Here is a 17155-nt window from a genome sequence, read left to right as displayed (position 1 = left end):
TTTCATAAAATGGGGGCTCTGCTATGGCCATTTCATTTAAGGGGGCTCTGCTATGGACATTTCTGTAAAGGGGGGCTCTGCTGAAGGACATTTCTGTAAAGGGGGGCTCTGCTGTGGACATTCCGTAAGGGAATTAGGCCTCGGGGCACAAGGTTAGTTTGGACGTTGGAGGGGCCCTAATCCTGTGAACAGCCCAGGGCCCAGGGGACACTTAATCCGCCACTGATTACAAGCATGTCCCTGGAGCGATTGTGCTTGTGATCCAACGTCTCCTTGTCCTTGGGCTCTGTTTCACAGGAGTGTGAATGGAGCGTAGATGAGCGTGGATCCCTGTCGCTACATTTAAAGTCTATAGCTCTGATGCAGAAAGCCAGGTCTGGGCTCCAAATCTTCTCCAAATTTCTTTCTCCTCTAAATCAATCCGGCACAGACCCACTACAGAGAGAGGAGAGAAGATCACATCACAAGGCTGGACAAAGACCATTAGCAGTGTCTTGGTACCATATGGCACAGGTTCTCCTGTAACTGTGTCCCGGAAGTCCAATCACCAGCAATCACATATTTATCCCCCATTGTGTCGATAAAAGTTACATTAACCTCTTATAGATTCCAAAACCCCTCTGGCCATCATGGTATATGACCCCGGTGTGACACTACCCTATAGGCAGATACTTACATCTGCTAATGTTAGAGAGATTTTTCCATCTTTATCCATATCCAGAATGTTAAACATTTCTGCAGAGAGAAGGAAATGATTACAGCGACACATAGTAACAATGTGACACATACTCAATGCCAGTCTGCAGCTGCCTGGTGTAAAGCCATCATACACATTCAACTAAAGCCGGTGGCACATTTTGACTTTATTCACTGAATCCTGTTTTTTTTTAAATTTCTTTAAGCATTTTTTCAGCAAATTAGCTTTGCCCATCACTTACTCCAAATCTCATTTATATTACAGACATTTTTTCCAAAAATTTACATATGGCCTTATTACTGCTGCATAGCTCCCATCCATCCCGGATTCGGCGGGACAGTCCATTTTTTTAGGTGATATCCCACCGTCCCGGACTGTGGGAAGATTGTCCTGTGCTGCCCCTCACTCTCCTGGGTTTTCCCGCCTCCTGGTCCCCGCCCCAGCTCACCAGAGCTGCAGAAACGGGACCAGGACACAGCATCAGCTGCTGAAGCCTCCACAAGTATCTGTGTGGTGGCAGCTCCTCCCCTGGCTGGCCCCTCCCCACTCCTCTAAGAGCTGCTGGGACTGCAGAGGAGGAAGCAGGACTGTGGTGAAATGAGGAAAATGTAAAGCAAAGTTTTTTTTTTAATTTAATACCCAGGAACAGGGGACAACAGGAGGCCACTATATGGAGGGAAGATGGAGGAGGACAGGAGGTCACTATATGGGGGGTCGGAGGAGGACAGAAGGCCACAAAAGCAAAGGGAAAATAAAATTAGGGGGTATTATATGTTGCATTAGGGAGCATTATATGGGTCCTCAAGTGGGGTAGGGGGTTAAGCCATTATATTATGTGGGGGCTTTTAAGGTCAATATTATACCATGTTTGGGCGGGACAATGGGTGTGGTTTTTGAAAAAGGGAGGGGCTTTTTGTCCCTCTTTCTCTATCCCAAAAGTTGGTAGGTATCCTGCTGTGAAAATTGGTAATATAAGTTTCAGCACAAATATTTTGGCATTTCCTTATTCAGCAGTAGCCTTTCTTTTTTAAAAGTGAAAACAGGAAGTGCAGCCATATTGGTTCTTATCTATAAATAGTTAGATAATTAAAAGGTTCTACTTTAACAAAGAACATTGTTGTTTGGGGCAACAGGAAACTACCTGATTTAGAGGCTACTTGGGTGTATTTCCTTAGGGTTAGTGGAGGATGAGCCCATTAGACTAACGCAGATACATTACCATCTGTAGCTGAATAAATAGCACCAGAGTCATAACCAAAAAGGTTTTAGAAACTGTTTTTAAAAGCTCAACCAAAACCATAAAGTCACTGGTCTAGTGCCCCCAAGATCTGTGGTCCATGTAGTTTTGTTTAGTACTTACTGAACAGGGTCTCCAATCGCATCATACATGCAATGAAATCCTCAAAGTTAATAGCCCGGTTACCAGTGATGTATCGCCGGATAATGACATCGTGAATCCGGTTACCAAGGCAAAAACCTGAAAAACAAACAAACAGGTAAATCGTCAATGTATCTGCCAATCCCCTAGAATCAGTGGAACATTGTAATTTTCTCTTTCTATATTAAGTCAAATTACATATTTCCTTCATTAGTGAAATCTTAAATCCAGACCAATGGGATCTTCAAGCAATAAAAGTCATGTGACTGCCCCTTTTAAAGGCCCTCCCCTATCCCTACATAGAGCGAGAAAGGACATTAGTGTTAAATAAGTTTCTTTATGATATTAATTAAGTTTAAAATCTTTAACGTTTATTTATCTGTTAAAAAGCATTCCGTTTTAGGGGGAGGAGCTCTTGTGTCATGCTCCGCCTCCTCCATATCTGCACTATATAGTAAGAGTTGCAGTAGTATTGCTTGCTCTGTAGATAGTAATCACACAGCTAGAACCATCACACACTCATCGGTTCGGTCACCTGCTTTGTGTAGGGCATTTCGCATTTCATGGGCATCAATGTTTCCGGAGACGTTGGTGTCGACTTCCACAAAAAGTCTCTGTAGAGAACATCACAGAGTAACCAGATTTACTACAAGAACACATCAGGTATTATAACACAGGTATTATAACACAGCCTGGGTGGACCCGCTCTGCTACTCAACTAGTTTGTATCAGAGATATTACCCAAGGACCCTCTTGCTCAGGCACCTGAGCATTAGGGTAAGGTACCTTGAATAAAACTTGGTTACATGGGACGCACAATATAAAGTGGAGATAATGGGGACCCACAGGATGAGGGGTCCACAATATGGGAGATAGATAAGGGACCACAATATGAGGGGAAGATGAGAGGAGCCACACTATGAGGGTGAGATTAGAGGCCACAATATGAGGGGGAAATGAGAGGAGCCACAATATGAGGGGAAGATGAGAGGCCACAATATAAGGGGGAGATGAGGAGCCACAATATGAGGGAGAGATGAGAGGCCACAATATGAGGGTGAGATGAGAGGCCACAATATGAGGGGAAGATGAGAGGAGCCACACTATGAGGGTGAGATGAGAGGAGCCACACTATGAGGGTGAGATGAGAGGAGCCACACTATGAGGGTGAGATTAGAGGCCACAATAAGAGGGTGAGATGAGAGGCCACAATATGAGGGGAAGATGAGAGGAGCCACAATATGAGGGTGAGATGAGAGGCCACAATATGAGGGTGAGATGAGAGGCCACAATATGAGGGTGAGATGAGAGGAGCCACACTATGAGGGTGAGATGAGAGGCCACAATATGAGGGGGAAATGAGAGGAGCCACACTATGAGGGGAAAACGATAGGCCACAATATGAGGGTGAGATGAGAGGCCACAATATGAGGGAGAGATGAGAGGCCACAATATGAGGGGGAGACGAGAGGCCACAATATGAGGGGGAGATGAGAGGCCACAATATGAGGGGGAGATGAGAGGCCACAATATGAGGGGGAGATGACAGGCCACAATATGAGGGAGAGATGAGAGGCCACAATATGAGGGAGAGGTGAGGGGCCACAATATGAGGGAGAGATGAGAGGAGCCACAAAATGAGGGGAAGATGAGAGGCCACAATATGAGGGGGACATGAGAAGAGCCACACTATGAGGGGAAAACGATAGGCCACAATATGAGGGTGAGATGAGAGGCCACAATATGAGGGAGAGATGAGAGGCCACAATATGAGGGGGAGACGAGAGGCCACAATATGAGGGGGAGACGAGAGGCCACAATATGAGGGGGAGATGAGAGGCCACAATATGAGGGGGAGATGACAGGCCACAATATGAGGGAGAGATGAGAGGCCACAATATGAGGGAGAGGTGAGGGGCCACAATATGAGGGAGAGATGAGAGGAGCCACAAAATGAGGGGAAGATGAGAGGCCACAATATGAGGGAGAGATGAGAGGCCACAATATGAGGGAGAGGTGAGGGGCCACAATATGAGGGAGAGATGAGAGGAGCCACAAAATGAGGGGAAGATGAGAGGCCACAATATGAGGGGGACATGAGAAGAGCCACACTATGAGGGGAAGATGAGAGGCCACAATATGAGGGAGAGGTGAGGGGCCACAATATGAGGGAGAGATGAGAGGAGCCACAAAATGAGGGGAAGGTGAGAGGCCACAATATGAGGGGGAGATGAAGGGCCACAATATGAGGGTGAGATGAGAAGAGCCACCCTATGAGGGGAAGATGAGAGGCCACAATATAAGGGGCAAACCGCAAGTGCATGTTCACATGAGGGTTTTAAATTAACTTCAAGTGCATCTAGAGAATCTCCTCCCAGAGCGTATAAGTGATTAGACCTAAATACTAGAAAGAAAGTTATGCTTTAAACACAGAGGGGAGATTCTCTAGTGGATTTTAAAATGCAATTCAATATTATCTTGTGAACATGGTCATAGATAGCGTCCTCCCTCTGGGCCAGATGTATAAAAAGTGCTGCTATCGTCCTATGGGCAGTTTGCCTCATTCAATACTGGTGGATGCCAGTAGTTGGTGGACCCCAGGAACTATTGCACTGGTGAGCTCTAGGACCCCCTGACCGCCACTGCTTTTCCGCTTGGGCTCCATGAGCCGGTCCAAGTCATGTCAGAGGTGGCCCTTAAATAGACAAGGTATCAGCAGGTCTCATAGTATAAATATAGCCCTACCCCATAGAACTGCAGCTTGTCGCAGAGTTTCTTAAAAGTTGCTTTCCTCAGTGTCCCAGTGTTGTCGTCCTGTGAGGTTGTGGTTAAGGTGATTGCAGTTTTATATCGCTATCAGAAATTTCCACTTTAGGGAACATCAGTGATCTCTCCGAGCTTTCAAGAACTTTCTATTGTGAGACACTATGGGGCTCATTTACTAATTTACTCATTTACTGACGATTTCCAATTTGCGCTGAATTGCTGCAGGATTTTGGCGCACGTGATTGAATTTTGGCGCATTGGTGCCGGCTTGCACGCAAGTGTGTGGCAAGATCAAGCACTTACATGCACCAGGAAGAAGAAGGTGAACTCCGGCGGACCTCGGCCCAGCAGCGACACCTGCAGGAACTCGGGAGCACGATCTTAGTGAATCGCGCCGGACCCGAATCCTCATCGGACAACGTAGCGCGGGATCACGATGGGACCGGGTAAGTAAATCTGTCCCTATATGTATCATTATGCACCAGCATATGATCCAAACACTTTCCGTCGTACTTATATACGGCAGCATAGCCGGTTGTCGAATGGATAGTCTATAATCCTGCCTGGCGTAGAACTGACCTTTAGTCTGTGCCCAAATTTGGTGTAGGCTATAGCTAGTGTGTAGTCTCCACTGCACAGTCTATCACCATCCCCACCCCACCCCAACCAGCATCGGGAGAAGAGTAGTCCCCATTTCTGGCCCTGTGGCGGAAATTTCCGCTAAATAACATATTTTACACCGTTATACAGGTCTACAAACCGTGATATTCATATCCATTTTCAACTACTTTTGAAATACCCACTTAATACTGAGTTGATTTTCACTTCAAAATTCTGCCCAATATATGTAATAAGGAAGCACCAAGAGCATTTTCATGAATGACAAAATTCTATCTTCTAACATCAACCACTAGGGGGAGCTCTCACAGTGTATATATATATATACAGCTAGTAATGAAGTGAATAGGAGCCATATAAATCAGTGTGCAGTGACAGCCCCCATCACCTCTATAGTAGATACATGATTGGTTCTAAAGGAAGACAAGCGAAAAACAATAGTCAGCAAATAGGGAATTCCTTCCACAGTTGGAAGACACAAAAGTTTAACTCTTCACTTAATGAATATCAGGGACATTTATAAAAGGATACATCCAGGGAATCAATCATTTCTTTACATGTTTTCAGACAGAATCCGTCTGACTTTACATTTTTACCTGGAAACACAGGAAAGAAATATGGAGAGATATAAATAGGCAACAAATAAAATTTATATCATATTTGTAATAGACATTAGATAATTACGTAAATATTTAAGAGGTGTCCAAAATACATGAACAACATATATAGATAGACATTTGATATGAACAAATAAGGTATGAGATGTATGTGATAGATATGAGATAGATAAATCGCTCTTACATTTGGATAACAACTTATTTAGGACATCTCTTAGATCCTCAGCATTGTATTCATCTTTCTAGAAAAAAATGTAAATAAATATTATGATTATTATTGTGAAGTTTCTAATTACATCCACCACCGTTGTCTATATTACAGCCAAATATGTCACTGGATTGTCATCCGCGCATGGACCTAGTACCATGTGCAATGTCCTCGCACCAGGGCCTGAAGTTTCGGTGTGGGGTCAGCTGTATTTCCCTGGTACCTGCGTGGCTGCCTTTAGCACAGCCTAGCCCTAGACTGGTCACGGGTAGGTTGGTCCAGGTGGACCACACCGGGCAGGGCCAGCAAGGAGATAGAGGCTGCGATAAGATGGAAGGTTCCCCCTGGGCCACTCCTGTCGTACATGATGGTAGATGGTAGATGTGAGGCCTGTGATGTTAGCAGCAGCCAGGGATCACATGTGGAGATAGGGTGAAGAACATAAACTCACAGAATAAACTCACAGTTTATTCCAATATTCTGGAAGCAGAAATGATTACAAGCTGATGAGGTGTCCTATCTGCCAGGTCCGAGGTTGATGCAGTCTGTTAGAATCTCACAGCCCAGGTCCTATAGGCTAGGGGCTACAGAAAAAGTAGAAGGCTGCTGGGCAACAAGTTGGGCAGGCTCTGTTGGGATGCATTGCTGCAGGCCTGAAGGAGGGGATAGTCCTCAGTTAGCAGGCAGGCCATGTGTCTGGTTAGGACTTTCAGAAGCAACTCACTGGAACTCCAGCCAGAGGTAGTATATATCACCTCCAACTCCCAGGGGAACTCCAGCCAGAGGTAGTATATATCACCTCCAACTCCCAGGGGAACTCCAGCCAGAGGTAGTATATATCACCTCCAACTCCCAGGGGAACTCCAGCCAGAGGTAGTATATATCACCTCCAACTCCCAGGGGAACTCCAGCCAGAGGTAGTATATATCACCTCCAACTCCCAGGGGAACTCCAGCCAGAGGTAGTATACATCACCTCCAACTCCCAGGGGAACTCCAGCCAGAGGTAGTATATATCACCTCCAACTCACTGGGGAACTCCAGCCAGAGGTAGTATACATCACCTCCAACTCCCAGGGGAACTCCAGCCAGAGGTAGTATATATCACCTCCAACTCCCAGGCGAACTCCAGCCAGAGGTAGTATATATCACCTCCAACTCCCAGGGGAACTCCAGCCAGAGGTAGTATATATCACCTCCAACTCCCAGGGGAACTCCAGCCAGAGGTAGTAAATATCACCTCCAACTCCCAGGGGAACTCCAGCCAGAGGTAGTATATATCACCTCCAACTCACAGGGGAACTCCAGCCAGAGGTAGTATATATCACCTCCAACTCCCAGGGGAACTCCAGCCAGAGGTAGTATATATCACCTCCAACTCCCAGGGGAACTCCAGCCAGAGGTAGTATATATCACCTCCAACTCCCAGGGGAACTCCAGCCAGAGGTAGTATATATCACCTCCAACTCCCAGGGGAACTCCAGCCAGAGGTAGTATATATCACCTCCAACTCCCAGGGGAACTCCAGCCAGAGGTAGTATATATCACCTCCAACTCCCAGGGGAACTCCAGCCAGAGGTAGTATATATCACCTCCAACTCCCAGGGGAACTCCAGCCAGAGGTAGTATATATCACCTCCAACTCACAGGGGAACTCCAGCCAGAGGTAGTATATATCACCTCCAACTCCCAGGGGAACTCCAGCCAGAGGTAGTATATATCACCTCCAACTCACAGGGGAACTCCAGGCATCGAACCAATGACGGACCCTGGTGCAGAAAAGGTCTAACAATAATAAAACTTTGCTTGCAATTGGTGAACAAATTAAATCCTCCTCTTCCAGGCAGATAAAATATACAGCCGCATTCCCAGTTATGGGCAGTAGATGGAATTGCCCCATAGAGGTGATCAGACTCTGTGTGGAGCATGAATAAGACCTATTGAGAGGTCCATTACACATGGATGTGTCCTTATGATACCCGCCCATACAGGACATATCAATTACCTCCTCATCCAATGGCTCTGACCCATAAAGAATGACTGTATCCGGCTTTCCATTCACTGAAGGCTACAAGGGGTAAAAGAAGAAGAAGAATCAGCACAAACATTCCTTAATACACAAATGTAATAGACACTAGACGGGGGGTAGGTATAGGGGGCGCTAGTGGCCTTAGGAGCCCAAACACCCCCCTGCCACGTAAGATGACAAAAATATTATACATTAGATGAATAGTACATGGCAGGTGGTGGGGTGGGGGCTGGGTTTGATTTACACCCCCACTTGTTGTTCTTATTGTATCACTTTTCTTTCTTTCATCGTTAAATATTCTAGAATAGATGGGTTGATGATCCCCAATATTCATGCCTTACCTCATAAACAGCAGCGTACACCGCGTACCCCAGTTCTCTACAATACAAAAAAATAACAAATATTATAATAATAATAATAATATTTATTTATATGGCACCATCATATTCTGTAGCAATGTACAGGTTCTGGATATATCCAAATAAAATAAGACATTACAGAGTAAAAAACATAGTCATATGGAACAATAAGAGTGAGGGTCCTGCTCACAAGGGCTTATAGTCTATGAGGATGAAGCGGGGGATGGCAAAAGAGCCTGGAGCCTGGTATCTATCTGGTGTTTGCTGGATAACAGATAGGAGGAGGTCATAGGATGGATAAGTAAAAAGAGAGTTGTAGAATCATGTAGTTATGGAATGTGATAGGCTACCTAAAGAGATGGGTTTTAAGAGCATGTTTGAAGATTTGTAGGTTAGGTGTTAGCCTGATAGAACGGGGTAGGGCATTCCAGAGAATTGGAGCACCTCTGGAGAAGTCCTGGAGACATGAATGGGAATAATCTAAGGTCACTGGCAGATGGAAGAACCCAGTTTGATGATAGACTGATGTGAGAGAGGAGAGGTAGGAAGGTGCGGCATTGTGCAGAGCTTTGTGGATGAGGGTGATTATTTTAAACTGTATTTGGGAGGAGACTGGCAACCAGTGCAGTGATTGGCACAGACTGGAGGCATCTTTGTAGCATATGGTGAAAGATGAGCCTTGCTTCTGCATTAAGAATAGATTGTAGAGGAGAGAGTTTAGTGAGTGGAAGACGATTAGTAGGGAGCTCCGGATGTCTGGAGGATTAGCATTTCGGAGGTTTTAATTGTAAGAAATGGGTGGATTCTGGAAATGTTTTTGAGATTTGATTGGCAGGAGAGAGCAAGTAATTGAATATGTGGTGCAAAGTAGAGGTCGGAGTCCAGCACAACCACAAGACATCGGCCTGCTGCCTCGGGGTAATGGTGATCCCACAGACTGAGATGGAGAAGTCAGGGTTGGGTCGGTTAGTAGATGATGGAAAGACAAGAAGTTCCGCTTTGGAAAGATCAATTTTCGAGAAGATAGATGCCATGATGTTAGCGACGGCAGAGAGACAGTCACTAGTTTCCTGGAGTAAGGCAGAGGTATATAGCTGGGTATCATCAGCATATTATACATATATAAACCATAATATACACAAACACAGGGAACAGTCGCCCCGGACAACCGCAGCCCAAGCAGCCGACTTCCAAAACTCTTACTTACAGAGCTTGAGCTTTCTTCTCCGTGTATACACGTAGCAAGAAATCAGCCTCTTCAAAAGGAGCAAAAGTCGAAGGGACAATCACGTAGTTTCCAACCGGAAGCTGGAAACGTCCAAACACTTCGCGTAGGTTTATGAAGGCGCCTGCACGAGCAACTGCTCTGTATTTCATGAAGAAATCGTGGCCCAGGTGAACATTAGGTGGCATCTTAAAAAGAGAGAAATGGTAATTCATATTGAACGTGCGGTGCCGCTCCCTATTTCTTGAATGTGACGCTTCCCCGCTCAGGTCCGCCGGAGTTCACCTTCTTCTTCCCTGTGCATGTGAGTGCTGATCTTGCGACACAATGGGGGTCATTTACTAAGGGCCCGATTTGCGTTTTCCCGACGTATTACACGAATATTTCCGATTTGCGCCGATTGTACCTGAATTGCCCCGGGATTTTGGCGCATGCGATCGGATTGTGGCGCATCGGCGCCGGCATGCGCGCGACAGAAATCGGGGGGCGTGGCCGAACGAAAACCCGACGTATTCGGAAAAACCGCCGCATTTAAAAACCGAAAAAGTGTCGCTTAGGAAGCGCTTACCTTCACCTGGTCCGAGGTGGTGTATTCCGGCGCATTGAGATGATTTTCAGCGCAGCAGCGCCACCTGGTGGACGGCGGAGGAACTACCTTCATAAGTCCCGTCCGGACCCGAATCCTGTGCAGAGAACGCGCCGCTGGATCGCGAATGGGCCGGGTAAGTAAATCTGCCCCAATGTGAATTGTACGAATCAGTCGGGTTGACCGACGGCCACGCCCTCCGATTTGTGTCGCATGAAATCCGATCGCGTGCGCCAAAAACTCGGGGCAATTCAGGGCAAATCGGAAATATTCATCCATGCTGTAAGTGAATCGTTAGACATTCTGGATTGGCAGCGTCAAAGGGACGGGTCAGTAAATGTGCCCCATTGAGTGAGAAGAAGGTTGGATAGGAGGTCCGTTTTATTTTTGGCACTGGATATGTTAAAGGGATTATCCCACCAATGTTACTTGAGAGATGGACCAAAATCCCTAGGGAATGGCCATCGCTGTGCCAAATTCAGTTACCTTCTGCGGCTCTTCCAAGAGTCTTTCACAGTCATAGGCATAAATGGAGAATTGATCACTGGCACTTCAATTACATAGAGGCTTATGATCCGAATTTCTCCTGGGATCCAATAGTTGTGTTATATCAGTGGACCTTTTACCATCTCACACATGTAGATATTAACTACACAGCTACACAGATTCAGGGGTACTTGGAATTTTCCTTCTAGCCCCCAAGGTTGTTGAGATATCTGTCCCACTATTTGGCCATTATAATCCTCAACGCTGAGGAGGAGCTGGGGCGGAGGAAGGGGTGTGTGTTATGCTAACATTCTCTAAAAGTGACACGCTGAGAAGATCATATCACATGACCCCTCCTCCTCCTCTGCTCCAGCTCCTTCTTTCTGATAGTGGAGAGGATTAAAATGGTCAGATATTGGGACTGATATCTCAGCAACAGTGTGGGCTAGAAAGCAAATTCAAAGTGCACTTGAATCTGTACAGCAGTCCCTACATTATATGTAGTTAATGTAGTTAATAACTACATGTGTGAAGTGGTGAAAGGTCTTTCAGCTGAGAACTTAAATTAGTAAAAAGAAATCGAACAATCCTCTGTGCCTGTGCAGAGTATTTGGAATACAATGGCCCAGATACTGTCCCTATTGTGGCCAAGGTGTAATGGCATAGTACAGTACAGATACACAAGTCATTGCTATATAGGAACCATTACACATCATATAATAGTAGAGAATGAGGGAGGAGCCTCCAGGGTCTTCATTAAGCCTACGTACCTCTTTGGGGGCCTGCAAAAGAGAAAAGTAGAATAGTTATATAACCTGATATCAGTCTCCAGTAAGTATCCCCCTACCACTGCCCTATATGTATCATCTGGCAGCCACCATTATAAGGAGTCTATAGAGGACGGATATACACTCACCGGCCACTTTATTAGGTACACCTGCTCATTAACACTTAATTTCTAATCAGCCAAGCACATGGTGGCAACTCAGTGCATTTAGGCATGTAGACATGGTCAAGACAATCTCCTGCAGTTCAAACCGAGCATCAGTATGGGGAAGAAAGGTGATTTGTGGCCTTTGAACGTGGCATGGTTGTTGGTGCCAGAAGGGCTGGTCTGAGTATTTCAGAAACTGCTGATCTACTGGGATTTTCACGCACAACCATCTCTAGGGTTTACAGAGAATGGTCCGAAAAAGAAAAAAAAATCCAGTAAGCGGCAGTTCTGTGGGCGGAAATGCCTTGTTGATGCTAGAGGTCAGAGGAGAATGGGCAGACTGGTTCGAGCTGATAGAAAGGCAACAGTGACTCAAATCGCCCCCCGTTACAACCAAGGTAGGCAGAAGAGCATCTCTGAACGCACAGTACGTAAAACTTTGAGGCAGATGGGCTACAGCAGCAGAAGACCACACCGGGTGCCACTCCTTTCAGCTAAGAACAGGAAACTGAGGCTCCAATTTGCACAAGCTCATCGAAATTGTACAGTAGAAGATTGGGAAAACGTTGCCTGGTCTGATGAGTCTCGATTTCTGCTGCGACATTCGGATGGTAGGGTCAGAATTTGGCGTCAGCAACATGAAAGCATGGATCCATCCTGCCTTGTATCAGCGGGTCAGGCTGGTGCTGGTGGTGTCATGGATCCATCCTGCCTTGTATCAGCGGGTCAGGCTGGTGGTGGTGGTGTCATGGTGTCTTTGGGCCCCTTGGTACAACGCCACAGCCTACCTGAGTGTTGTTGCTGACCATGTCCATCCCTTTATGAGCACAATGTACCCTGTAACATCTGATGGCTACTTTCAGCAGGATAATGCGCCATGTCATAAAGCTGGAATCATCTCAGACTGGTTTCTTGAACATGACAATGAGGTCACTGGACACAAATGGCTCCACAGTCACCAGATCTCAATCCAATAGAGCATCTTTGGGATGTGGTGGAACGGGAGATTTGCATCATGGATGTGCAGCCGACAAATCTGCGGCAACTGTGTGATACCATCATGTCAATATGGAACAAAATCTCTGAGGAGCTTCCAGCACCTTGTTGTATCTATGCCACGAAGAATTGAGGCAGTTCTGAAGGCAAAAGGGGGTCCAACCCGTTACTAGCATGGTGGACCTAATAAAGTGGCCGGTGAGTGTATATTGTCAGGGGTGTAACAGGAACACGTACACAATGGATCATCATTATCTTATCAATGGGGTCCGATACTTAGCACCTTTACCAATCAGCTCATTCCAGATGCCCCGAGCACAAGAATTAACAAATAGAATAGAGTCAGTGTAGTGGACAGTCTGTGTAACTGCAGTAACAAATAAATAGTATAGTCTATATTCACTATGTGATGTGAATATGATTCCACCTCTTGGCTGTGTATATACATTATACATCATTCTGATTCTTACCTCGTAGATAGTGAAGCCAATGCTTAATAACTGCCCTCCATCGATCTTCTTTCTTCTATGATGTTTCTGCATTAGGCAGACAATGACTGTGGACAGAGGTGTCTCAGCGTTCTCCGGTTGGTCCACATCAGGTTCCTCTAGTTTGATCCAGAACTGAGGATTGGTCCAGAATGTCGCTAATTTTGAAACAAAGAAATTACAAGTTGAAATTTTTACATAATTCACCAGGATTCCTCGACTCCAGAATACGGCTTCTCTTACGGTAGTTTGTGCAGCCTCCAGCAGTGGATCCGGAGGTCCAAGAACCTGAGAATTCGGACAGGCACCAGGTTAGATCTTCTCTGCTGTGGACGTAGTCTGGATTCAGATGACATATATCCACTCGACAATATTCAACCAAAAAGGAAGAAAATGGTATCCTAAAGAAAATAGAGGATAGAAAGAAACTTCTTAGTGGATCCCATTCAGTCGCTAAATCTTTGCCTCCCTTCAGCAGGACCTACAGCAGGAATCCTCATTGCCTTGAATGTCATACAAGAACCTTCTCTCTTTCCCACTATTCCATAAAGAGCTCCCTGCTATTCCCACTGAAGCTTCGCTCTTTCTTGGTACTCCCAATGAGAAACCTCTTTACTGGTGCTCTACACTATAGTTGTCAGGAGCAAAGCCTCAGCTTTGGGAATTGGGGCCAATAAATATCCAAGAAAATACTTGAACCAAGAAAATACTTGTCCTCAAACAAGGTGCTTGGCCTCGGGGACCTTGTTTGAGGATCTCACGTTTCCTGCTACTCAGTCTGCTCTAGGGACAAAATGTCTGCGACCCAGATCTGAGGAAGTAAAAGGACATTGGGCATTCCCAGTCATATCTGGGCTAGTTCCCAATCTGCTCCCAACGAGGCTTTTCGCTCCATCCTTCTCAGTACTCCCAATGGGATGTCCCTGCTCCTCAAAATGAGGCTTTTTCTCCCCTCTTGATAGGATTGTTTTACTAATATTTGATAGAACATTATACTCGCAGATAAAAATGTTACAGCCCTGGGGCTTCCAACTTTCCTGTAATTGCAGTGGAGTGTATGTCTTTCCTGGTGCTCACTATGGAGTGCCCCTCTTTCCTGGTGGTCACTATGGAGTGTCCCTCTATCCTGGTGGTCACTATGGAGTGTTCCTATTTTCTGGTGGTCACTATGAAGTGTCCCGCTTTCCTGGTGGTCACTATGGAGTGTTCCTATTTCCTGGTGGTCACTATGGAGTGTCCCTCTATCCTGGTGGTCACTATGGAGTGTTCCTATTTCCTGTTGGTCACTACGAGGTGTCCGTCTTTCCTGGTGGTCACTATGAAGTATCCGTCTTTCCTGTTTTCCTGGTGGTCACTATGGAGTGTCCGTCTTTCCTGGTGCTCACTATGGAGTGCCCCTCTTTCCTGGTGGTCACTATGGAGTGTCCGTCTTTCTTGGTGGTCAATATGGAGTGTCCCTCTTTCCTGGTGGTCACTATGGAGTGTCCCTCTTTCCTGGTGGTCACTATGGAGTGTCCCTCTTTCCTGGTGCTCACTATGGAGTGTCCCTCTTTCCTGGTGGTCACTATGGAGTGTCCCTCTTTCCTGGTGCTCACTATGGAGTGTCCCTCTTTCCTGGTGGTCACTATGGAGTGTCCCTCTTTCCTGGTGGTCACTATGGAGTGTCCGTCTTTCCTGTTTTCCTGGTGGTCACTATGGAGTGTCCCTCTTTCCTGGTGCTCACTATGGAGTGTCCCTCTTTCCTGGTGCTCACTATGGAGTGTCCCTCTTTCCTGGTGGTCACTATGGAGTGTCCGTCTTTCCTGGTGCTCACTATGGAGTGTTCATCTTTCTGAATACTCAAACAAGGCTTCATTCTTTCTTGATACTTCTAATGGGGCTTTTCCCTCCCTCTTGACCATGATCTTTTTACTAGCCTATGTCACTATATTTCACCAGCTCATAGAATCATATACAATGTTACAGCCCTGGGGAATTTTATGTGTTCTGAGGCTTTTTTGACCAATCCCACCAATCCTGATACCGGAGGAGACCATGTTATTACAGGGAGAAGCCATTAGATAAAGTTTGGCGCACAAGACACAATGGGGCAGATTTACTTACCCGGCCCATTCTCGATCCAGCGGCGCGTTCTCTGAACAGGATTCGGGTCCGGACGGGATTTATGAAGGTAGTTCCTCCGCCGTCCACCAGGTGGCGCTGCTGCGCTGAAAATCAACTGAACGCGCCGGAATACACCGAGCTGGACCAGGTGAAGGTAAGCGCGTCCCAAGCGACACAATTTCGGTTTTTAAATGCGGCGGTTTTTCCGAATAACGTTTTCGTTCGGCCACGCCCCCCGATTTCCGTCGCGTGCATGGCAGCGCCGATGCGCCACAATCCATCCCCCGCGTGCGCCAAAATCCCGGGGCAATTCAGGTACAATCGGCGCAAATCGGAAATATTCGGGTAACACGTCGGGAAAACGCGAATCGGCCCTTAGTAAATGACCCCCAATGTACTCACCAGGTTTCACCGTCCTCAGAAACAACTCTAAGACTTTCTCTTACTGTATTGTCCACTTCATCCCATTCTGGTGCCCTGTGGGAGGGGAAATAATACCAAAGAATACAAATGATTATAGAACTGGCCACCGCAAACAGATCGTACAGAGACTGCACATGTGCCATCACTTTTTTTAACTGAACTGATGCAAACAAGCAATTTTGATGTAAAACAATTCATCAGATAAAATGCGGCAATAGTTTACTGATAAAAATCCTTCAAAATATAGCAAACAACTAAATTTATCTCAGATTGGTAAAAAGGAGTTCTGTATATGCTGCCTGCAGATAGGACACTATGTACAATTTACTCAGCTCCTCCTTCTGTATATGCTGCCTGCAGATAGGACAGTATGTAAAATGTGCTCAGCTCCTCCTGCTCTATAACCTGCTGCCTGCAGATATGACACTATGTAAAATGTGCTCAGCTCCTCCTGCTCTATAACATGCTGCCTGCAGATAGGACACTATGAATAATCTGCTCAGCTCCTCCTGCTCTATAACATGCTGCCTGCAGATAGGACACTATGTACAATCTGCTCAGCTCCTCCTTCTGTATATGCTGCCTGCAGATAGGACACTATGTACAATCTGCTCTGCTCCTCCTGCTCTATAACTTGCTGCCTGCAGATAGGACACTATGAATAATCTGCTCAGCTCCTCCTGCTCTATAACATTGGACAAGCAACAAATAAGAGACATGGAAGTCTCACCGGAGAGGCACGGATACAGGAACAACGAGGAAGAAATTCTACGGCATTGAGCAATTCACTATCGTCACAGACTGGCGCTGGCGCGTTTCCAGCTATCTGCCATGACTATGATTAAGAGCAAATAGCTCAAAACGCGTCTGTATGTGACTTTTTTTTTGCTTTAATAATGTTTTGAATTTTTACTTAATAGACTCAGTGCCGGGGGATCTTTTTCCTTGTTGTTCAAAACATCGGATTAAGATGTTAACGGAAGTGTTGCAGTGATTGAGCTTACAACCACTAACATGACAACAAAATGCCCAAATGCAGCTCTAACACCCAAATCCTTCCCAATTTACCGTATATACTCGAGTATAAGCCGACCCAAGTATAAGCCGAGGGCCCTAATTTTACCACAAAAACCTGGTAAAACCTATATTTTTTTTTACTCGAGTATAAGCCGAGTTTGGGTTTTCAGCACATTTTTTTGTGCTGAAAAACTAGGCTTATACTCGAGTATATATATGGTATTAC

The 17155-nt window shown here is 45.9% G+C and overlaps 1 protein-coding gene and 1 long non-coding RNA gene across 2 annotated transcripts; both read right to left on the bottom strand.

Moving 5' to 3' along the window:
* Positions 1-693: 693 nt before the first annotated feature.
* Positions 694-2690, bottom strand: LOC140120980 (uncharacterized). The gene is made up of 3 exons (XR_011854007.1): positions 2611-2690; positions 2058-2174; positions 694-735 (listed from the first exon to the last, which is right to left on the bottom strand). It is a non-coding gene; the product is annotated as an uncharacterized lncRNA (long non-coding RNA).
* Positions 2691-5966: 3276 nt separating this feature from the next.
* Positions 5967-16745, bottom strand: LOC140120803 (calpain-8-like). The gene is made up of 10 exons (XM_072139744.1): positions 16711-16745; positions 15892-15966; positions 13594-13787; positions 13369-13544; positions 11739-11750; positions 9879-10084; positions 8654-8690; positions 8289-8351; positions 6261-6318; positions 5967-6055 (listed from the first exon to the last, which is right to left on the bottom strand). The coding sequence occupies exons 1-10, from the start codon at positions 16743-16745 to the stop codon at positions 5967-5969; spliced, it is 945 nt and encodes a 314-aa protein (XP_071995845.1).
* Between the last annotated feature and the right edge of the window lie 410 nt (positions 16746-17155).

Source organism: Engystomops pustulosus, chromosome 3, assembly GCF_040894005.1.
Source record: "Engystomops pustulosus chromosome 3, aEngPut4.maternal, whole genome shotgun sequence".
Classification (NCBI taxonomy): domain Eukaryota; kingdom Metazoa; phylum Chordata; class Amphibia; order Anura; family Leptodactylidae; genus Engystomops; species Engystomops pustulosus.
This window is presented reverse-complemented; position numbering and strand designations above follow the sequence as displayed.